Genomic DNA, 24,355 nt, shown 5'->3' with positions numbered 1-24,355 from the left:
TTTCTTTTCACTTTGCAGTCCAGAAGATTCTGTTTACAAATTATGTCATTGAAAAGATAAGGAAGCTTCGTGCTGAGATGAGAAGGGACAACCTGTTATGCTCCAATACATTTTTTTTGTAATCTTTGGATTTGATAATCTCCCAGAATTATCTTGATAAATTCATGACATCACGACATTTAGAAAAAATTAAGATTAAATTAATTAAGATTAAATGTAACAGTACAGGCTCATATAATTGTTGAGTAATCGATGATAACTGACCTCATGTCCTATTATCTGGTGCCCAGCCAAAAATTTAACTAATTTTATTGATTAAATTTATCGGTATTCTCCCATCGAGAAGATCACGTTTTGACCTTGACAGTTCCATGACATTACAGACTCGTAATCAAAATGTCGCACGTAAAAAAAATGTTCCATGAAAATTAAACAGAGCAATTCCCAAATTTGAGCCAAAAAAATTTCAATTGAAGAATATAAATAGTTAAATGATCCCCGCTTAAATTTTCAGAGTGACTTACGCAATCGATTAATGAATTCAATCCATAATTTTGATTAAATATTTTTTTTCGGGGCCTCGAAAAGATTCTAAAGAGGATGGGGCGACGTGTGCACTTGTTGATGACATCCGGAGGCAATTCGATAAGGCGTACGATAAGGGTTCTTGAAGATTTTCTGTACTCAAGCCTTTCCGGCTAGGTACGTATACCCTGTGACAATTTCCCTTTGGTAATCAGAAGAAGGCACATGCCCCGCAATGTCATGTTCCCGCATGTGGTTTTACATCCGTTTCATTGGGTGCGCCGGAGAAAGAGGAAGACGATGTGATGAGGACGGGTGAGGGCTGTTGGAGGGGAAGTCGGAAGAAGGGCGCGTGTCGGTCGCGTGCCAGTTGCCAGTGGTGACTTGGTGTCTGCAACCCCACAGTACTCCATTCCAGTCCATTCTCTAGCACAACCCCCTCTTCCAACCCTCGCCGCAGCCTCTTTCTGCACCTTTCCTGGTCCATAAGGCTTTGCCCTTCCTCGCCATCCTGTTTCCCTCAAGACGAGTCTCAAGGAAGAGGGATGCGACATTCCTAGTGATTAATTCTCCCATTTATGACTTTTCTACATGTCATAAAATCCCTCCACACTCAATAATTCATTTCCATATTGCATCCCTAAAACCAAACGGGGATAAGTTCCACCAGAAACCGATACCCCTGGTTATTCGAAATTAATCTTTTCAGATTCTTCCAGAAAGCATTCAAAAATTTATTGTAGTAATTACTACAGTTATCGTTAAATTGATGATGAGCTATAGTTAGCACTTTTTACCTTTTGCTAAAAAATTTGTTCAATTTTTAAAGAGGAAACGATTGCTTTCTCTATATTTCATCACGCGTAAAAAACGCGTATACAATTTATTAAACACATATGTAGTTTAAAAAAAAGGAAAAATACAGTAAAAATGTGTAAATTTCCTCCCGATTATTAAATTTGCAAATAATACATTCTTCAAAAGACGTGTACAAAAGAGATTAATAAGAATGTAGAAGGTGTACAATCATAATTGATTTCATAAATGAATTAAATTCTCGAAATTACACAACATCGAGATGCGTTTTGGGAATAACAATAGTAAAAAATTTACCCGTTTCATAACATCGCGTTTTATCATAGGATATTGTAGCGGTTCAAATAATGGGTTCGATACAGTTTCACCACTTTGAAAAGTTCTGGAAATAACAGATCATGCTGGAGTGGAAAATATCGGTTTTTATCATCAATGAAATAGTAGCATCATATGACTCTGAATGATTCTCGAAGGACAAGGCATCCTAGCCGTACAACTAGACAGGATACCCCGGTTTTTATCTCCCCTGCCAGCTGATCGGCTGGGGTCTTTTGTAACCCCTTGACAGTGGGCGCACACCCGCACCCACCACCTGCGAAGAAACCAAAGGCACTGCATTGTCGTCAAGCAGGCCTTCCCCTCGCACAATCCAACTGCCTTTCAGCCTTCCAATCATCGCAGACACACACACTGACCTCAGCCAACCGAATTCCTCCCCCAATATTAAGAGACAAGGTTCCCCGCATTATTCTTATTTATTTCAGACAATTGTTAGCAGAAATCCCTGTTAATATCTCGCTCTCAAACCCCTGCTATTTATTAAAATCTCGGAAATTAACTGGAGGTAACTCAGAAATTCAATAAAAACTGACTTACCAAATAGAGTAAAAGCCTCCAATAGTTCATATTTAACTCATAATTTTAAGATTTTTTTGTAGTGAACGCTCCCCCAGTGACTTCAAGGGTTTGAACCTAAATCGAGGGTCGTCCTTCAACAGGGATTTTTTTCAAGATCTTCTCCAATTACCGAGGGTTGAATGTGCCTAAAAAAAAAAAGGACAAAGAAATTATCCCAATGGGTCGATGACCGAACGATAAACACCCAATAATTAATTACTCATTCTTCCAATGGAATCTCATAAAGTGAAAAGTCTTAACTCTCAGAAACGGGAGTTGCCATAATTTAGTGACCGGGTGGAGTAGAACGAGTAGTTGGGAACCAGTAGAAGACAGTCAGCAATGTGACACGCAAACGTCTGAAAATTTTGAAATGGCAGTTAGCCAAAATGCGAGCAGACATTTGACTCGTTTTTCATAGTGTCTCAGTGCATATCCTTTTTGTTCCAGTGGACATGCTCGACGTCATTTTCTCCACCGAAGGGTTTTACTCAAGTGGAAATCGCCGGGTATCTGTCTCTGCTAAATCCCCAGAGCCCTCACACCCAATGATCATCAAAATTCCCCATTAAAAACAATGGAAGATTAAAAATCAAAGACATCGGTTGTACTTGATGGGTCGTTGTACGGCGGTCAATTGTCGGTGGTTTAACCGTGTGGTAGGCACGCGACAGCTGCAACGAGAGACGCTGAAAATAACCACGGCAACCCCATGCCGAGTCACGAATTCCATTTCCAACACTTACCAACCGTGTTTGCCTACCACCCAAATATCACTCATTTAAATACGACTACCTCATCTCCCCGAGATAATATTCTATACGTTTCCGGGAGGCGGAGGGAACATTTAGAGGTGAAAACCCTGTATTTCCGGATATTTTTTCCCTCCCCCCACGTGCCTCGACACGCGACTAAAGATTGGTATCTTTGGAAGCAATCACTCATGCCAGGAAGTCCTGAGATTTTTTAATGCTTGAAAAAACTTTTCTTCCCATCTGCAGAGCTAAATGAAGATAAGCTAAAGAAACCTAAAAGTCCCATTAGTAAGTATCTACAGTCGCTCTTCGGTTGATGGTATAAATAATTATCCAATGTTCTGGTACAGGAAGTCTCGACGTTTCGACTTGCGTCAAAAGCAAGTTGCTCTTTTATTTTTGGCAAACGACGTCGATACGCGTTGGACACCTGTTCTAATAGCACCTAGGCTCTATCTCCGGTATTTAGCTGATGACACCAGTGGAAACTTTGAGAGGCTTTGACTCACTTGGTGAAGGTACCGAGTACTCATGACGATTGAACCTGCCGGTAGTATGAAATGATTAAAACGACATTTATTAGACAAACACAGGAAAACCTTTTGAGCATCAAGTTTAAAGATTCCCGCATACGTTTTAACGGTTCGATAGAAGTCCAAGACACCACAGGTTGGTGCGCTGGGTGGTTTCTTCTGGCATCAAGCCAAACCATTGCCCAATTTAGCACCGTAGATGCTGACTAACCCGCGTGGCATTCATTCAATCGACCACCAAAAGATCCTACTACCATAATCCACTTCTCACCAATGCATTTAACACAACTTCAACCCAACTATTTCAATTTTTTTTCTAAAACTCCCGAAGAAGCATGCAAAAATCAAATAGACCACCTCCCACATTTCGACAAATCACTTTTTTTCAATGACAAATTCAGTGGAAATATCTTTCCTGCAACGACAAGAAGAAGAAGTAGTTGAAAGCGTTGAGCTGACGGCCATTATTTGTGATGCTTGGAATCAGTTTTTATAAAAAATTTCTGTGATTACAGTACAGCGGAAATATCCTGAAAATTGGATGATTACTTTCAATCCGCGATTTAGCATAATGTTGTTAGTATTTAAAACGGCAAGATGAAAAAAACATTTTTCTCATAAATTTAAATGTTTTATGTTTGTATTGGAATATTTTGATATAATTGTACAGTAACTTCAGGTGAATTTTATAGTTATCACCGTACGGTTTAACAACATGGCTTCATAGAGAATGAGTAAAGTAAATAGTAAAGCTCTATCATAAATGATATCAAGCTCCCACAGATGATTGATGTGAGCGCTTGCAGATAAATTTCCTCCGTTAAGATATGTCTCGACTAAAAAAAATTAGCATGAGCTATTGGTGTGGAAATTTGACGGGAATAGTGAAAAAAAAAAAGAGTGTACACATTATGAGAGATCGAGTGGGGTCGATCCAGCTGTCCTTTGTGCTCCAGGGGAGCCACGATGAAGGAATACATGAGATTGGGGGTGGACACATGCCACTGGTAGGCAATCTTCGTGGTGGCAGTCCAAAACGATTGAAAAACGTGAAACACACACGTTTTGAAGAAAACACAAATGTAGGAGAGAGGGTGAGTAGTGATAGAGGGGAATAGTGAGTGGTGTAGTCAGTGGCACATGCTGGGGCGCGTGGTGTGTGCCGACGACAGGGATAGAGCAACGGTGGAGCGGTAGCAACGGTAGAGCAGCAGCTGAATAATGGTGGGGGATGAGGCACGAGGGAGGCTGGCTCCGGCTATATGTAGCCCCGAATCATACCCGGACCAACTATTACCTCCTAAACTTCCAAGACGTTAACTACCCTGTCGTCTCCGTGCCTTCATTTGTTACTCCAACCTTATCCACTAACTCCCAAATAAAATAAAATAAAATATATAAGAATTTTTATTTCAAACTCAAAAATTTAAAAAAAAAATCAAGAAATTTATTTTGTGCTGTGTGGTGTCAAGTGTTATGTGCTGTTGATTAATTCAATTAAATATAGAAATGCCACGAGCTTTCTTGATCACTCACAGGAGGTATAACGGACCAGAGGAGTTTGAGGAGAATATCAGAGGTATCTTCAATTTCTTCTTAATTTCATAAATTTCTAGACTGATGCGTCAGATCGTTGAAGAACACTGAGAGTTGCGCGCTATTTTTGTTCTTCTCGAGAAGTGTTTATCAACTCGAGTCGGTGAATAAATGTTTAGTTGGGAAAAAATGTTATTTATTTGTATTTGATTTGCAGGTTTTAGTCCTGAACGTGGTGTGAGAATCCCAGAGTACAATTCCAATCAACCAACGTCGGACGGTGTGAGCGATTGCGCCAGTGAGACGTCATCAGAATGTCCCGAGGAGCTCTACAATTTGACAAAATTGGCAGAAGTGAGTTTGGCAGCGGCTGCTGGTACCTTAATTCATCCAAGCAGCGTTATTCACCATCGTTCAGCATCACCACGTTGGACGGGTGACATGAAGGATTTAGAAAAATACAGGGACATCTCTAAGGAAACAGCGAGCCTACGTCAGGGAATTCACATTAGTGAGGCCTCCGATTTGAGCCTCAGAGAACGAACGCGATTATTTTTCGAGAGAATTGAGAGCGAGAGAGAGTTATTGGAAGCTAGAAGTCGACGAACTTGTTTGAGATCCCCACAGTTGTCCGAAGAATCGAGGAGATTATTGCACAGTCAATCCCAGAATCCACCAGTTCGTAGAATCTCTTCGGTACAATCGGACTCATCTAAAACCGATGACACTGAGGATCATGAATGTCCTGATTGTGGAAAGAAATATTCAACCTCGTCGAACCTTGCGAGGCATAGACAGACGCATCGCTCTTTAGGAGACAAAAAGGCGAGAAGGTGTCCCCATTGTGACAAAGTTTATGTCAGTATGCCTGCGTACAGTATGCACGTGAGGACTCACAATCAGGGATGCAAGTGTCATTACTGTGGTAAATGCTTCTCGAGGCCCTGGCTGCTGCAGGGACACATTAGAACACACACAGGTAATTATTAATATAATTCATCAACTCCGTACAATTTGTCAAAAGAGCTTCATTTTTCCATTTTTTTTTTTTTTGCTTCAATGGAAAATTGAAGGCAACTCTGCAATTTCAATTAATTCGTGATAGGGATTTAGTATCTTCTCGATCTCTCCTTCTCATTCCCGTTGAGCAAATATTAATCATGGGGCATTTTGTTTATTTAGGTGAGAAGCCCTTCAAATGCACAATCTGTAACAAAGCCTTTGCCGACAAATCAAATCTCCGTGCGCACGTTCAAACGCACTCCAACACGAAGCCCCACGTTTGTGGAAGATGTGGAAAAGCTTTTGCCCTGAAGTCCTACCTCTACAAACACGAGGAATCGTCCTGCATGCGATCCCACCGCTCAATTTCGGAGACCAAAGAAGAGGCAAAAATAGTCACACCGACAGCACCAACATCATCACCAATCAGTGTTATTGTCCCCCGACCAGCAGTAATCGAGACTTCTTCATCACCCGTGATATTTTCGAACATAATTCGACACACGAAAACGAGCCAACCGATCACAATACCATCGCCTCAACCTAAACGACAGTATCGGGAGATTCAGGAAGATAAACAATCGGATCTCATGACGCGAATGGTTATCAGAACGTCAGTGATATCATCGAATCCAGAGCATGTGCCTGGACGTCTGCCGGTTGGTAAATCATCGGCTCTAGATTTTTCTGATCCAACGAGGGCTTCAGCATTCACGAGACCCACTGGAATTAGCCTCAATCTTGCTGTTGCTTAGGAAATATCTGGAGGGAAAAATTCTCAATTCAATTTCAAGCCCAGGAAGTGAATAATTGTTTTTTTTCTTCTTCATTAATTGAAGGGAATTTGGATGCTCCTGTGCTGCAGATTCCAAGCATCCTCCATAGGGACCATGTAGATAAGATAATCAGAATTAACTGTGAATTCATGTGCCTTAATAGTCCACTTGGGAAAAATTTGTACATAAATTCCTCGTGTGTACTTAAATACTAAGTTCGTACTTAATAATCTAATAAATAGTAAAGTTCGTGCCCTTCGGTGGCAGCTGATAATTATAGGTTCAATGGTTTCTCTTTTTTGTTCTTCATGAACGGAAGGGTTTTTTTTAAAATTCGTTTTGTTTTTAATTTTTTTGTTTTTCCTTATGTATTATTGTTGAATGAAATAATTTCGACAATGTTACCGAGTGTTTAAACTAGTCGATCCACGTACCAATCACTGCCAAGACATCTCTCGTTGGTCGGTGTAAATTTATCATGATCTATGTTTGATTTTATTGACTGGCTCTCAGTTACCCGAGAGTTGAGTTTGGAGAAACAGTGCGGCACGTTGGTAATTTCTTAGTAATTTAGCGATAGGGGAATACAGGGATTGGAGAGCCGAAGAAGTAACAGCTAACTGAAAATAAACCATTGTTAATAAGTTGGAGGCTATTCCTAGTCATTATTAATTGTAAATAGCATTCCCAAAAATGTAGAATAGATTTTTTAGCACTTCAAACCCACTGTAGATATTGTATATAAGTCATCATGATTAAAGGAATAATGTTTCGTAATTGATAATTGTTTTTTTATGTAAAAAATGCCTAAGACTTGTTAATGAATAATAAGTGGATGATCGCATTACATTGGACTCATTAGTATACTTATTGTTCCCTTTTAAAAAAAACAGTTAACGTTTTTTGTCAGCTTTTTTCGGTCCATAGCTAAGCTATATATACATATAATATAATATACCATTTTAATAAAATAATTATTTGTGTAAGAAAAGAAAATACTGTATTTATATCGATATTAGTCCAAAAAAAGATTGAATTTAATTGAGAGATGAAAATAGAATTTTTTTTCATTAGGGCTAGATGGATATCTTCCATCGTGAAAATTCTCGGGAAAACTCGGAAATTCTGAGTAGGGAAAACATTTCAGTGAATACCTCCTCAATTGTCATGCTCCCCTAATATTTTTCCAAAAATTCGAAATTTTTCAATTTTAGGGAATATCTCCTCGTTTTACACTCCCGAACAAATACCAGTAGACAAAAACCCGCCACGAACCCGGAATATTTCCATCTACCGAATAATCTTGGATACAGATATATATAATGACATCTGGTAACTATATGGCTGTCGGTTATGTGACTCTCCGATGGTACGCGTATTTTTTTTTACCATCCTAGGATCGTTCGTAATTGGCGCGGATATTTGTAAGAGAAAAGGGTACTGTCATCTACCATCCTATACGCGTACCCTGTCCTCCTGAACAGTTACATAAGTACGAACAGTCGCATTCTTCGGCTCAACGATTATGACACTTTTTTTTTACTAAAGAACAACTTCTAATTTTTCCATAACAAAATATCTAAACTGATTTTAAAAAAGTGTTCACAAAAATCCATTTTTCAGTCGACACAATTCTAGTCATCGTAATACCTATATCCGGTAAATTAGTTATTTAACAAAATCATTTGATTCTCTCTCTTCAATAATTAAAGGAGAGGAATTATAAACATCTCAATGCTTGTGTAAACTAAGTCAATTTATGTCAGGAAAATCAAGCTTTACCTTAATTAATTAAAAGGATTTGTTGCGACATGTTCCTAATTTGAAACTTCGCGCTCTTTGTGTGCTAACAATGTTTGCCGTTAGATCGCAGCAAGAAGTGGTACGGTACGGAATTGTCAAAGTTATGAGCAAGATATGTCATTCCAGTGGACACCCTTTTTATCAAATTATATAAATCGAGATAAAGGAATTTATTATTGAAAAGCGAAGATAAACGACATTCTATACGCCTCTTTACACAATTATTATTACTAATTATTAATACTGTCAATGACTCAGTTCTTAGTAGTAGGTTCTCAGACTAAGTAGGCCCTACACAGCAATAGAAACTATTTTATAATTTATAAAAATTTGAAGGTGGTCATCGTAAAATAGAAGGTCGTGAGCGTTAATGAATCGTTGATAATTAAAAATTCTTCAGTTAATATATTTTCTCTCCTTATTTAAAGACGTCGGGGACTTGAAAAAAAAAACACGTCGGAGTCACATTAGATCAAAATGGCACAATAGGACATGAATTTCCATCAACCTCATCGGGAGCACATCTGTAGATGAACGAACCTACATCTTTCTCCTCATGGAAGAGAAAACAACATGAGTTATAATACTGCATAAAAAAATACTAGCTACATGAGTAGGCTGTATTGGCGTGCATGCTTGGAGTCAAACAGCCTAACTCTGAAAGTTGGTATCACTCTTGTGATACTCCCACAGATAATTCATGACATCCACATGGGCTTCAATCGAATTTAGTGCAACCGAAAATCGTGATTTTTATGGATTCGATCACTGAAATTGAAAGGGTCCAAGTTTGACAGACATAGACCACAGACACTGAGGAATAAGAAAAATGCTTAAAGAGATCGAGGAAAACGAGAATGAATACTAGTGATTGATCGAATGCCCATGATCTATCAGGTAAAATCCACGATAAAAATAGAATTTCACCCAAAAGAGTAAAATAAGTGAATAAATGAAAAATCATATGGTGTTTAGAACGCCACGAATCATTCTCTTCAAGATGAAATTAATTTTGGCCATCATGAAGTGAGAATTCCATCACTGATAAACCCTGAACTCCCGCCATTCATTTGGAAAATTAAAAAATAAAAATATTATATCTGCAACAAAGTGGTAAACTAGGATAAGAGTATCTTTGCTAGCCCAGTTTTTAGCTATAATCTCAGAACTGAAGATATCAATATTTTTGCACATACAATCTGAGAACAACAAAAAATGTTACTGTAAAATTCCACTATCTTCCTTCAATTCCAAGATATTTATCAAAACCTGTTCTAAAAAACCAACTTATCCTAGTTTACAACTCCGCAACAGATGTGCACCAAATTTGCAGAGAATCACTTGACTAAAAAAAGAAGGTTTCAAAGCCAGAAGGAAAAAATGCATAGAAAAAAAAAAAAAGAACTGAATACACGACAACATAGAGGGTGAAACCCGCGCCTACGTACGTCCATGATTTGGGCGCCGTGGAGTCTGGTGTGCACCAGGCCAGAGAGGCGCGTCTCTGGTTACACGACCATTTGGGGCGCCAAGCAAAATGAAAAGAGAGGGAGGTGAGCAACTAGGGGAGCATTAAAAAGAGAGAAAAGAAAAAGTCCATAACGATGTTAAACCGGATCAGAGCCAGCCAGGGTGCAAGAAAAGAAGTATAAAGTGGTATAGGAGTGAACAAGCAAAGGGCCATCCCGTAGGTGGTGATCGTCCCCCCACGGGCCACATTCTCCAACTTATCCAAAAATTCAGGCTACCCACGTGAATGTAGGTCTTCGACCGATTCCTATTACTCTTCGCCATCACATGTCTGCCACATGTGATATGAATGGCCTTCTTCATCTTGTAATGCCAATACAGCCAATCGATTATTACAGTATATGTCTAACCAGTAAACCCGATCTTCAGCGTGAGTCATTCATTGTAACTGGTACCTCTCAGGCTCTGACTTCCTCGTCTCCTCAAGTTTTTCTACCTTTTCTCGCCTTTTCATTTCACAGTTGTAAAGCTTTGGCGTTTGCCTGGAAAGGACACACCACTCTCGTCCTCTCCTCCCCCTCTTATATATCTGTCCCCTGTTACAACTTATGTACCATCCACCACTTACAGGGTGCCCCCTCCCCCCCCCCCTTCCCTCTCCGGCCCTCCGTTGCCTTCCCTGACTGCTCCCACGATTTAAACCGTTGAGCCGTCCGAGCCGTCCGAACTGGCGACACCCTGTCTGGCGAAACCGGCCGTCAGACAAAGGAGGGGAACTTGTAGCTCTCTATGTATTTTGCTGCGTTGCCACACTGCACATTTTCAAATGGTATCCGTATCTTTTTCTCACTTGTGCACTAGTATACGTCGCTGTCCACTAATTTCTATTTGTGAGCGCGCCTAACTCCGATCCAAGGACAAATTTCAGCATGCCAGCCAGTGTGGCGACGAATACTTGCCATGGAATCAACCTACGTGACTCTCTAATATATTCGAAAATCACCACGCGTTACAATAAAATATTACAAATCGACTATTTTAAATAATCAACGCATTGCTTACATTCATAAAAAATCCCTTCTTAGTATTTTTATGCCGGGAAGACGTACATTCATACGTAATCAATCTCCTAATTCCCTAATTCTCCAGAAGAACTGATTATAAAACAAAGCTACGACACGCTCTCGAATTTTTGGCAACAGACACTCAATTCATTATCATTTCTTATTTATCCGAAAATTTCACTTGCATCTAGGTTCCCACTTCGATTCTATATCATCAAATAAATTTATTAAATCAATAGGAGCAGGGGACTGAGTCATAAGATAAAAGAGTGACGATTAACTTAAAGACAATCGGTTATCAATTCGATTAAGAAAGAAAAAGAAAGAACAAGTACGTTATAATATTACACTGTTTAGTATTTCATGGTTTTCCGGGTACTTTAGGTAGCACTACTGTCTCTATACACTTGTTCATCAAAATAATGCTTATTGATGTAGAAAAATAAGCAAAGGGTTAATATTTTATGAGACTGATAATTATAGAATTGAATAAAGACGCATAGAGTCGTATCGCCTAGAGAACGCATGTAATACTTGAACACGAGTCTCTCTATTGAGTCAGACTTATGGAATGCCATTCCTTCGAGTCACTTCTTGGAAGAGAGGAAGGATAGGGTTACATACATGGAGGCACACATGTATGAAATGAAGATTTGGATGGCGTGATCGAAAGCGCCACCCTTTCCTCCTCAGTTGATGTATGATCCCAGATAATTCCACTACAGGTTTCCACAACGATGAGTCTTGGTAAGCCTCCGATCTGCTGTTATATATTCAAGGAAAGAAGGTTTAAGGCGAGCAGGTGCCGAGGTCGTAGGTAACCACCAATTTAGGAGGTTAATCTTAGGTGTCATCAAATTATCCATAACTCTATTAATACTACCTCGAAGCACTCAATGAAATAATACCTTTGAGAAGATTATAAAAATGGGAAAAAATTGTTTACTCATCTCATCTCTCAATTGCCATTATCACGTATTTATGAAGAAAATCCACGTATCGAAATGCAAATTGATATGACATCATAATAATAACGACATGATTACGATTTGATTTTCCCTTCGAATAAATATTATGTTGCAGGAACCCGATGAAAGTATGTGTTTGCACTAGTTGAACTAGTTAATCTACTGGTTCGTAGAAACGTTAGTCATTTTTATATACACTGAAAAATAATAATAATACTGATAATAATAAGATCAATAATTAAAACAATTATGAGATATATTCTTAAATATCTCAAAAAATAGGATCCTATGTTCTATATTATTTTATTGTATTATTTAAATAATATATCGAATGATAGTAAAAAATAAAAATGTTGGTATCGATGGAGAAATATTTTGATTTCTGGCAGGTTATGAATTTGGTAAATTTCTAAAAAAAATAGTGATTGGTAGTATTGGTGAAGGTGTTGTACTTGGTATGATGGTACTGGTGTACTGGTGATGTACTGGTGGTGTACTGGTGGTGCCGGGGGTGCCGGGGGTGCACACGGCCACGAGAAACGCCAGTCTTCCAACTCGAATGCTCGCCTACGCCAGTATACTTGGCAACGTTGCCAGTAGTTGCATATCAACTCTCAGCTCACATCTCAAAAACAACATGATCCCATTTCGTGGCGCTTGGGCGAAAAATACATTCAACAAATATTGCCAAAAGCAAATATTTCAAAGATCACTTCATAATTTTCAGGTTTCTCCCAAGTCCTGGGAGCCCATGGTGTGAACCATGGCCAGATTCCTCCGCCCACCTCATTCCAAATTAACCAAGGAGAGATTCTTCTGGTCCCTCTAGCTTGTCTTATTACCAGCTGCTATTAGAATTTTTTCCATGAACTGGAGGTCAAATCTTTGAAGAACTACAGGCCAACGACAAGTTTGTACAACCATACAAGGCATGATAGTATCTTCAACCTCTACCCCACCCTGAGATCTTGACCCTTTATGTGATCAGGTACACGCCTCTATTCATACAATTCATAGAACTGAAATATTAAGATTTACAATAACGAGTGACAACAATAAGACTGACATTATTACAACGACTATAGTTGAAATTTTCTACATTTATTCCGGCCCTAGCAGTATCTCATTAAATATCGCATTTAACCTAAAGCGAGGATAAGCCCAGACAGAGTGGAGCCGTAAACACAAGTAACAAAAAAATCAAATAGAGTCATGAGACGTAAAGAAATCATAAATGATGAAGGAAAAGAATGACGAGTAAGGGAGTGAGAGGTACGGCGAGAAAAAAAAAAAGTGTCGATGGAATGAGAGAGAAAGAGAAGGCTCTTATGGCACATATGAAGTGGAGGTAAAAATGGTGGCTTCGTGGCTCCGCGCTGGCTGGGAGTTGGAACGATTCGAATGAACGACGGCAACCGCTAGAGTGGCCAGAGTAGATCAACAGCCCCAGACAACATGGCACCAACACTGAGCACCAAACACCAAGCACCGAGCACCGAGCGTCGTTACGCCAGCGTGACGTTTTCCGCGCGCGTCATTAACGGCGTAAGCCTACAAAATGGCGGCTTTTCCACTTTACCACACACACTTCTATCTCGATCTCCACTATGCCAACTAGACCAACCATCCAAACAGAGTTAATCCTTGCCTAGACTCTTAATTCAATGCACCTGATAAGACAAAATGTCAAAAATATCGAGAACAGTCCCCTAAACGAATAAAAAAAAAAGATATTATCACGAGGGGAAGGGGGTAATTATGTTGGCTGTGCAACAGAGAAAAATGACTGGTACTCATTGTCAATGTATGTGTGCATGTGTTGGTGAATGTCGAAATCTCAGTGGCGGCACTGCGTGCCATAAGTGAATAGGGACGCTGAGGGGCAAAGGGAACGAGGGGAATGGCGAGGGAGAGGAGAAGGTCTCAACAATAATTACTCACACTGGTGTAGGTAACATGGTTTTGTTGGTGAGTGTTGAAACGGTTGAAAGGTAAGGGGAAGTAGCTGGTGGTGACGAGAGAGAGAGAGCGAGAGAGGCTTTGAGGGGAATGGAAAAAGTGTGTGGCAAAAGGTGGAGGGGCAAGAGGTGTTGTTGGTGGTGGGGAGGGAAACGCCAAGAGCGACCGCTTCAGTGGGAAGCAGCCCATAACACTGACGGGTCTACTGGTAGAAATAAGTGGGGATGAAAATTAGTTACGGCATCTAGCCAGACCTAAAAGGAACTTTGTGTATCGTGCGGCCAGGCTATTCCGTGCAATGTTACGCGTTAAGGTATCCCCGTGCGTTGTGCTCATGGCCATCCTTGCCACAAATCCAACATCTTTTTCATACGTCACGTGATTGCAAATATACCGTGCTTGAGACACATGTATCACTATTATTCGTCATTTCGTTAAATTCCCTCGTTTTATGAGAGAGATTATCTCGTGGTATGGAATAGACATTGTGGAATTATTAAAACTTTCCAGTATCCACGTATATATCGTATTCGTTCGTCAAGTCATGACACACGGTGTTGGCGGAGTGTTGAGTGATAATAATAGTTCAGCGAAGAAAGTGAATAACAATTCACTGATGCGAAATCACAGTAATCAAGCGAGAAAAACTGTTGGTGTTATGGGTAGTAGACGCATATTCGCAGCAGCGTTTAAGCTGAAAGTGTTAGATTCGTATCGTAGTGACATTGAATGTCGTGGAAATCAGCGTGCAACAGCACGAAAATATGGTATACACAGGAGACAGATACAAAAATGGTTACAGTGTGAGAAAAATTTGAGGAGCAGTTGTGCTGAGAATGGTAATGGAAGTGGAAATGGAAATGGCAATAGCAGTGGGATGATTGAGAGTAAAGGCTTTCCATCAGTCTCTGGTGTTGATAGCAGTGGTATAAATGTCATTAATAGAGTAATGTCAAAAACAGCGGAAACACCAATAGTGATAAAATCATCGGATAAAGCAGCAGGAGCACCAGCAATGGTGGCATCAGCATCGGCCTTGAACCTCAGCCTCGCCAGACTGCACGGCGACGAGTTGACTACTCGACAAGACCCCCCACCTCATCCTTCATCGCATCGTACCTCGCCCACATCTGCTCAATACACACACCATACTTCACCAAACTCTTTGCCCGCACATACTTTGTCAATCGACTACACCGAATATTCAAATTCCAATATACACCAGCTATCTCATGGTCATTTTGACAATAGTAGCAGTCACAGCTATAGCATTGACCGGAGTAACTCGCCAGTTGATCGTAAATACAATGTAAATCATTCAAACACATACAAGCAATCAATGTGCGATTATCGTGGCATAAGTGATAGCCAATTGTATCATCAATCACACAATCAGCAAACTCATCTAGCTAGCCCAGGTAGTGGCACGTATAATTGCCCTGTTAAACATAATAATCGAATTGTCGAAAAGAGCGTGTATCAGAATTGCTGTCATGTATCATCACCACAAGCTATTCTATCGAGCTCATCGTCATCGTCTCACTCTCATCGGAGAGATGTGGACTCGCCCGGAAATGAATCCCTTGCGCCAGCGATAAAGATGGAACGTGCTAGCCCAGACTCTCTGGCGACACCAGTGTCGCCCGACGGCCCACCAACTTCCCCTACTACCATAAACCCTCCATATCCAGTTAACCAACACATATACATGCCAGTTCGTAGAATCGCTACGCAGGCCGTTCAAGTCGGAGACATTCACTTGAAAACTTCAGGACATACTACTAGCTCAGGGCCACAAATCCATGAACCTGTTGACTCCAATAAAAAAGACCACCATACTAAGTTAATGTATATTAAAAAAGAAGAGGACGAAACGATAATAATGAAAAATGAGTTGTCGTCCATGTGTGTGCTAACGAAAGAGATTGTAGGGGATCCGGAGGAGAATCGGGTAATCACCGAAGATACAGATAGATCCATGTACAATGTAGCTGTTGGGGCGAAGTACAATACTCCAGTGATGCGGTTTTCACGAAGCAGTAATGGACTCTGTGCAGATACATTAAGTCCTGCGAGAGAGTCAACTTATTCCGATCCAATGAGTCCTAAAGATGCAGCCAGCATTTGCAGCAGATCTACTAGCAGTTGTTCAGATGGTGAGGTAGATCCAATGGATTATTCGCCAAGTCATCAGAATCCCAGTGGAGATTCATCTCGTCGGCGATCATTCTCTCTTCGATTCAAACTTGAAGTGTTGGATGCTTTCCACAGAGATGTCATTCTGGCTAGGAATCAACGGGCTACAGCTAGAAAATTCGGTATAAATCGAAGGCAGGTGCAAAAATGGTTGAGTCAAGAGACAGAATTGAGGGGTGAAATAGCACTACGCGGTGGCGATCTCCGCCAACGTTTAGGACCACTCCAGGAACTTCCGGAATCTTCTGTTGCTGTTGACCTCAGAACTTGCTCTACTGGCCGCGATGATGATGCGATAATCTCAGAGCCTTCATCGTCCGTCTACTGCTGTGACTCATCCTTCCAGAGATTGAGATATTATCCATTGATTTCGGTGGATCCCGACAGTCCACCGAATTCTTACGTATTTTCATGTTGTACAGAAAATTACACATCTTCATTAACATCATGTGAGTCCGAATTAAAGCGGTTCTGCTATCCAGAGTCTCAAGGAAAGTTCTATTGCTACTCTCCAAAAGAGCCGATTGACACTATTACTCCAGATAGATTGGAAATTAATTCATCACCATCAAAACGCACAGTCTGTACTTTCAGTCTCTGCTATGATACTCCATCCCCAAAACGTATCTGTCTCGATCCAGCGGATATTGAATGCAAAAAAGACACGTGCCACGAGCCACCGCTTCAAGAGGCGCCACTCTGTCTAGTAAAGGAGAAACACTTCAACACACCATCCCCCCTACAGACTGACCGTGTTACAAGTACTGTCCGTACACCCCCAGCACCTTCTGTTAATGCACAGTCATCGAAGAACGATGCTATTCTATTTAAACCATACCTCGATAATCCAGTTAGTAAACCAACTGATGAGGCACATAATTATTATCAACCTCGTCAACTGGCGACTATCACCGGCCATGACAATGCTATTGTCAACAACAATAATTGCAATGGTATTTGCAACTTCAACGAGAAGCCAGATGACTACGCAGTCGAGCTCAGTATGCGTGTACCTGTTTCTTGGCGGGCCCCTTCACATGTTCCTGACTTTTCTCAACATATTCACAGCGCTTTTGCAAGGTATCCCGCCACTCCACACTATATTTAAATTTGCTAGCCTGTCTTCTTTCCATCATCTCCAGCTTGATGAGTTCTAATCAACCAATGCCAATTGACTCCCTCCAATTTCTTTACTCTTAAATTCATCATCTGATAATCAGTAATATGAGGCAATTTTCCTCAAGTGGAACAATTATTTTCTTCATGTTTGTCGATCAATTCATTTTTCTACCACAATTCTTAAGTTTTGAAGAATTTTTATTATGGGTGGAGTGTAGTTATGAGAAATTTACAAATGGATACCTAGTTCCTTTAAAAGGTTGAGGAAAAAATCATGCACAGAACGATTTTATTGCACGGAAAATTCATACCGTGTATAAATTTACTCATACTTATAAATACGTAAGAACGATAAGAAAATAACCACGTGTTATTTCTTAGAAAATACAGTTTTTATATCAATTGTTGCGTTTTCCTTCATGCAATAATTTAGTTATCTTGCGACATTCAGTAAAATTCGGTATTATTTCCCAAATAAATTAGTGAACTGAAAAATTTAAAGTCCAAAAATCATTCTCTCATGATCTGCGTTAGATTTTTTTCCTCTGTCTCATAACTACACTTGTACTAATACTAAAATTCTGAAGTCATTCATAATACTTAAAAAAAACTGCCAGTGAACTTACTCCAATGAAGCAGTAAAAATAGATTGTCCACTTGGTGGAAAATTCTACCAATATTTTTAACGCCGCGATTAGATAACCAGAAAGACTTTCAGATTCTCCTCACCTTTTTTTCGAGAATTTCTAGTTTTGACGTGGAGAAATTGAAGGGAATCTTCTGGATTTCAATGTTCAATTGGTTAATACTCAGATATAAAATAAAATTCCTCAAGGTCTTCCGTAAGCGGAACTTGTCTTAATACCTGGCGTCATGCCTTGGAATATAATGATTATTAGGCGGCAGTTTTATTTTGCTTTACACCGCAATGGTTTTTTTCGTAAGAAGATTTACTCATTAATTTTGCCGCTCCCATGAAATGATAGAAGGGAGACTAGTGGAATATGAGTTCAATCGGCATTAATAAAAGCAGTAGTTGGCAGGCTCGCGATATCGCCGGTGTCTTCATTATCTATTTTGTCGTCAACTAGTCCGTCTTTCGTCGTTTTCAAACGAACTTAGTTTGAACGAATGAATTATTAATGACATTTGAATGTCAAGTCGCGAATAAAGAGCATTGACTAATTGAGTTTCATCTGAAAATAATAAGAAAATACCTTGATATAATTTCATCACAATCGTAGCTCACACTGAAGAATGATTATTACGAATGGACATTGAGCGGATTGTTACAAATTGCGTAGAATCATTCTTGACTCCCATTCGTTCGGAAGAATAATAAAAAATTTTAATTGCTCAAAGAAATTTGCTTCCAATGATGAAGACAGAATGTAACTTGTTCATATTTGTATTTTTACGACATTGAAAGTATTTTTCCCTCCAACATGAGGGTAATTTGAAGGCATAAACTGTTAAAATAATACGGAAACCGATTATGGTGAATATTTCTTTTATTTATCATGAGCTTTTCTCTCACCTAATTTCCAAATAAATAATCTACATACTGGAGTGTAAATATACAAATAGAAGAAATATATAGAAAGAAATATTTCCGTACGTAGAAAGTGATGAATGTGTAAATAGTTGGTTCACTCGTTTCGAATAATTGAAAAGAAAGCAAATATTACTCATTCATGTGCCTCTATCGTTGGACGTTTATTTGTAGTAAAATTTGATAAATGTTCTTTGAATAACGAAATTCATACTTGTGATGTTTCAAATGAAATCATAGGACAAGCAAGCACACAACAATATAGGGGTGAAATAGTTACTGAAGCTTGAAAAAAATCTATGTGCCTTTGGTGTAGAGACAATACACTCGCCTTCGAGCCTAATGAATTTTTAAAATAACATATACGAGGTGATAATTACTTTACTGCAGTTAATATATACCAGGATTTGTGATAAATTTTTCCACGAGCTGACAGATAATTTACATATGATTTATGTAAAAAAAATTTCAACCGGACTCAACGTTTTTCAATTTGTTAAATTTGAATATTGAGATTTCTCATACTAAATTTCTGCAGCTTTTTTTATATTATTTATAGTTTTTGATAACATTAACAAAATTAACTGTTTTCAACGGGGAACATTTTTTTCCTTGGCGTGCACGTAATTTAACAGTAGTTGAGAATCATATACAACTCTTTGGATTATCATTTTGAACAAATTTGAAGGCTTGTTCGGAAATATTTAGCGAGTCTTAGCAACGCCACGCAGTGTATGATGTCATTTTACAAGGGGAAAAATTGTTCATCGGGTGAAAACTACTTATCTCCTGGAATTTCGCGTATTATTTCTCCTAATATTGTAATTTGCTAAGTACTTCAATGGACGCATTCAGTTTTCTTTATATTTCCGACTCACCACTCGAGAATGAGATAAATGTTTCGATTCTGTGGTATAAAGAAAATTGAAATAGTTTTTTTGTGGTAATTTATGAGTTTGATGACTACCAATTCGGAAACGAAAAAAATTAAGAGTAGTACAAATAATTGTTTCATAATTGATGACTTTGGAATATTCCAATGGAGCAAAGAGAAGAAATAGAAAAAAAATAAAGCAAATAAGTTAATCTCTCGAATATCTCTCGAAGCCAAAAGACGTTATACTTGATAGCTGAAAGGGAAAGGGACATTTGTCATTTTATCTTCACTTTTTTATACACATACAAAAATGAGAGGATGAAAAAGTCAATCAATTTTGTCACATTATGAAATGTGAGGACAATACTTCACTGATAACGTGAGTAATTATTCAAGCCATAATGAATTACATAATGCCATAAGACAACAAAAAACCAAGTGGGTTTTTTCCATTGTATCAATTTAATAAAAAAACGAATACAAGATAACAAAAAGCGGCGGTTATGACGGAAAAAATATAATGTTAGAGTAACTGTCATATTGTTCCATATCCACGATTCATAAGTTTAACAAGTATTGCCGCGACAGAACATAGTGGCTATAAGCAATATAGATTTTTCAGAGATGTATATAAAAGATACAGCCGCCCTTATGAATTATCTACAAGTGGATGGCGCTTCCGGTATTCGAACCTGTCTAGTGATGGAACCAATTAACACATTTTTTATTGACAAGATGATAATTCAGTGGCTTCAAAACTATCGTCTTCTCAAAGTATCACGTAATATGTATCATATTGATAAAGCTCTATGAAGCTTTTACAATTGTTAAACCATCAAATGTAATTTGTTCGATTACTAGTGTTCGATGACTCTTACTCATTTGAGCACGGAGCGATTCACCTTATTTATACAGAAGTAAAGACAAGAAAATTGAAGAAATTAGTTGACATGTGGAATAATAAATGAAAGCATATCGACATCTTAATAACAGATATATAAGACTTAGAACAACATGTTTAGTAAATTTATTTTTGACTGAATTGTCAATTTAAAAAAACAAATAATTTTGTTATGAATAATTAATTTTAATCCCTGAATATTGGTGCCTTTGAAACTGTATACAAGAGGATAATGTAAAAACTGTTTATCAAAGTTTTATAGGTCATCAGATATTCCTCTTTCCAAAACTGCTCAAATTGTGATAATCAAGCGTCATAAGGATGGTGGACGTTTTAGCTTCTACTGCGGAAGGTCCCTAAAATGGCCATCAGTAAATATTACTAGAAACAAGTATTCGTTAATGATGAAAATTTTAAAGACCTAAAAGTTGTCATTTGCATGAATCAAACGTATCCAATAATGTGATTCATCAAGAGGGAAAGTTTATAGGGAAAGAAATTCTATTCGCATGTATGTACAACTTTAAATACAAGTTTCTCTGCTCATAAGACATAAGGAAATTGTATTACAAAGAATATTGTATTATAGAGATATAATTTTGAAACAGGAAAAAAATATATAAGAGATTATTTTTAACGGAAACTGAATTTGTCATTCAATTATTATTTACAATTCCTTTAAATCTCTTTAAAGAACGTTTTGCAAACATTGATGCAAAATCAAAGTAATGTAAGTATCATCATCCGATTGGGCCACCTATGGACTAGGTATATTAATGCATTTCGTCTGAATGATACTCAATTTGAGAAAAACGTGGGTTTATTTGTTTTCTCTACTCTATATATTGCTGAAGCTTGGTAAGGATCAGAAAATATAAGTCAGTTCTATAACCAGAATCGGTTTGTCATACACTCAGTTGTTTTTCCTTTGCAATAAAATTAATCGTGGACCAACGCCTCACTTTAATTTTCACTCGATGGACCGTGGAGGGATCTCTACGCTACTTTGATGAAGATTATGAAGGTAATTACTGACTTATTCATTATAGACTCATACATTTTGTGAATTTTTTGACTGATTCTTTCTATTGAATTTCTGATACAATTTCAGTGTCGAAAACAAAGTTCTTTCGGGAATTTTGACTTCAACTCCATGATAGCTGTAATTTTTCCTGAATTCGTATAAGTTATGATGCAAAATTACCAGAAGTTAATAATTCAGCAAAATAAAAATAGACATGAATGAACAAAAATGTATCTTTTAATAGTAATATTTAATAGTATTTCAAAATATGATCATTCCACATATCTTCTTTCTTATAATATTACTGGATGTTACCAACAGGTTTTATTCTTCATTGACTCTATAGAATTGCAATTAAATTGTTTCCAACTTTAAAACCCTGGAATTATACGACCTTTCTTAGAAGATTTCTTCATTTTATTTATCTTTCTCTCTTTTTTATGCTTCATTATGTTCTCTGTTCGTTTAGATTGTTTTTCCTGTTGCGCCTTCTCGACTCCTGATATCCTGGCCTCCCATTTCTTGGTGCTCCGTTTTTTTTGTTGTTCGTCACGTTTTACCGTTCGTTTCAGCAATTCTGGATCATCTTTCACCTGAATTTACAAAAGAATTGAAAGTAATAAAGATACATATGGATAGAAAAAGTTTCTGGCTAATTATAATATATTTTGAGGGCGAGTCCAACATTTCTACAACAATGTTTAACCCTATTTTCTTCCTGGCTATAAATTATAACGAAATGATATTCAAATATTACCTTTTCTCCTCCAGCCTTAGCAAGAGCAGATTTCCACGCATCTCTCTCCTGTATCGCAAGTGCTTTTTCCTTTTCTCCAGCGGTTACTAGTTCCTTCAATTTCTCTTTCTTTTCTTTCAATTGTTGCAAGATCTTCTTTGGATCTCCCTCAGTTTTTTGGGTTTTTTTCTTATTACCAATATCTGAGAAATCGAATTTACTAAATACCATGTGACCTTCACTATTAAAAACTGGTTTGACACGAGGGACCTTTGGAGCAATTTCAACCTTTTCTACGTCATGTGGTGTTACTCCAGCCGCATTCCTTTCTGCCTTTACGATCCTTTTTTGCATTATTCGCTCCTCACGCTTCATTTTTTTCTTCATCCGCGTTTTAAGACCTTTTTTTAGTTGTTTCTGTTTGTAACTAAGTTTCTTCACACCTTTCAATTCGTTGAATTTTTTGTGTAGTTCTTCGGCTGTTACAGCACGTTTTCCATTGCCATTTGCATAGATTGATTTATCTATAATTAAAAATTCAGGGAATGAGCTAGAAATATTGGAAGTTGAAAAAATGCTAGTTACCTTTCTTGTACTTTTGATTGTCTTCTCCTTCTTCTTCTTCTTGTTCTTCTGTAAAGAATATATAGATAGGAATTATTTATGCGAGTTCAAGTATTGAGGTTACTGGCTACATACCCAATTCACCAGCTGGAAGTGGCATTCTGGAAAACATCTCGCTAAGGAATTGATTCTCTTCCTGTAGCATTTGTTTTACTAAGCTGGGGTGGAATTCTGTCATTTTCAATTGCATTTTTTAAATATTTTATTCACTAGGCTTCTCACGTGTTTTTACAGCCAGGTTTGTTTCACTTCTACAATCCAAAATAATTATTAAGGCGTCTGCACATGTAGCCACCAAATTTTTTAGACGAAATATAAGTGGCGTTCGATGCGTCAAACACATTAGTATGCTACATAAAAAATTTTACTGTTCACCTCAAAGAGGATTGACTAAAGTAGAGGCTCAGTTCTGGGGGTTTGAGTGACCCCAGCGGCATCGTAGTACTGCACCCCAAGAGAGGGAGGGCGCAACACGCAATGCTAGGGTGTTTTTTTTTTATTAAACAAGTTTTTATTGCAATGCTGGGGTGTCCATCAAGTCGACGGGGTGGTTTTCATTTGTTTAACTGAAATTTAGCCGACTGTAGCACGTACGGAAGGGGGAAACCACATCTTATGGATTTTCAATGAAAAAAATTATTTAATGTATTGAAGATATACCACTAATGAAATTATAATTCCAGAATGAGCGCGTTGTCTTAATGGTAACGTGCTTGCCTACCACGCCGACGGCCAGGGTTCGATCCCGCCGTCAATCATTTTTTTTTTTTAAATAATTTCAATTTTATCTTTTTTTAATTGGTTAATCAATCTAAATATCGTTTAAACACTGAATTTTTGAAAAGCGGAAAGATATCTTGTGAAATTGACAAATTAACAATTTTTTAAAACGATACTTTTGCAAAATATATACTCCTAATTAAATTTTTTTATTGTAATAATGCGTTATCCAAGTGGTAACGTGCTCGGCTAGCACGCCGACGGCCCGGGTTCGATCCCGCCGTCATTCATTTTTTTTTTTTAAATAATTCCAATTTTTTCGTTCGATAGGTATTCACTGCAATTGAAAAATTCGAAATTTTTGCAAAAGTATCAGGGTAACATGAACATCGAGGAGCTATTCACTGAAATTTTCACTGAAAGTGAAAAATTCGAAATTTTTGAAAAAGTATCAGGGGAACATAACAATCGAGGAGTTATTCACTGAAAGTTTCACTGAAAG

General features: G+C 38.2%; 3 protein-coding genes across 3 annotated transcripts; 2 read left to right on the top strand and 1 right to left on the bottom strand.

The window, feature by feature from the left end:
* The first annotated feature begins 4,801 nt into the window (after nt 1-4,801).
* LOC105264356 (zinc finger protein 717) lies at nt 4,802-7,617 on the top strand. The gene is made up of 3 exons (XM_011301179.1): nt 4,802-5,105; nt 5,280-6,041; nt 6,245-7,617. Exons 1-3 carry the CDS (start codon nt 5,036-5,038, stop codon nt 6,817-6,819), a joined length of 1,407 nt encoding a protein of 468 aa, XP_011299481.1. The 5' UTR covers nt 4,802-5,035; the 3' UTR covers nt 6,820-7,617.
* Nucleotides 7,618-14,648: 7,031 nt separating this feature from the next.
* brk (brinker) lies at nt 14,649-17,408 on the top strand. Its single transcript, XM_011301229.1, has one exon. It carries the CDS (start codon nt 14,649-14,651, stop codon nt 17,406-17,408), a length of 2,760 nt encoding a protein of 919 aa, XP_011299531.1.
* A 4,596-nt stretch (nt 17,409-22,004) lies between these two features.
* Nucleotides 22,005-23,486, bottom strand: Surf6 (Surfeit locus protein 6). Its single transcript, XM_011301178.1, has 4 exons — nt 23,209-23,486; nt 23,095-23,142; nt 22,531-23,033; nt 22,005-22,366 (listed from the first exon to the last, which is right to left on the bottom strand). The coding sequence occupies exons 1-4, from the start codon at nt 23,321-23,323 to the stop codon at nt 22,145-22,147; spliced, it is 888 nt and encodes a 295-aa protein (XP_011299480.1). The 5' UTR covers nt 23,324-23,486; the 3' UTR covers nt 22,005-22,144.
* Nucleotides 23,487-24,355: the final 869 nt, after the last annotated feature.

Source organism: Fopius arisanus, unplaced genomic scaffold, assembly GCF_000806365.1.
Source record: "Fopius arisanus strain USDA-PBARC FA_bdor unplaced genomic scaffold, ASM80636v1 scaffold00020, whole genome shotgun sequence".
In the NCBI taxonomy this organism is placed as follows: Eukaryota; Metazoa; Arthropoda; class Insecta; order Hymenoptera; family Braconidae; genus Fopius; species Fopius arisanus.
The sequence above is the reverse complement of the archived record's forward strand: the minus strand, read 5'-3'. Positions and strand labels throughout refer to the sequence as shown.

Excerpts from the sequence above, each read along its gene's own strand:
- LOC105264356 (XM_011301179.1), top strand. The coding sequence starts at position 5,036 with ATGCCACGAGCTTTCTTGATCACTCACAGGAGGTATAACGGACCAGAG. Across the intron at positions 5,106-5,279 it reads GTTTGAGGAGAATATCAGAG|GTTTTAGTCCTGAACGTGGT; the intron begins GTATCTTCAATT and ends TTTGATTTGCAG. Across the intron at positions 6,042-6,244 it reads ACACATTAGAACACACACAG|GTGAGAAGCCCTTCAAATGC; the intron begins GTAATTATTAAT and ends TTGTTTATTTAG.
- brk (XM_011301229.1), top strand. The coding sequence starts at position 14,649 with ATGACACACGGTGTTGGCGGAGTGTTGAGTGATAATAATAGTTCAGCG.
- Surf6 (XM_011301178.1), bottom strand. The coding sequence starts at position 23,323 with ATGCAATTGAAAATGACAGAATTCCACCCCAGCTTAGTAAAACAAATG. Across the intron at positions 23,143-23,208 it reads ACTTCCAGCTGGTGAATTGG|AAGAACAAGAAGAAGAAGAA; the intron begins GTATGTAGCCAG and ends TATTCTTTACAG. Across the intron at positions 22,367-22,530 it reads CTAAGGCTGGAGGAGAAAAG|GTGAAAGATGATCCAGAATT; the intron begins GTAATATTTGAA and ends TTGTAAATTCAG.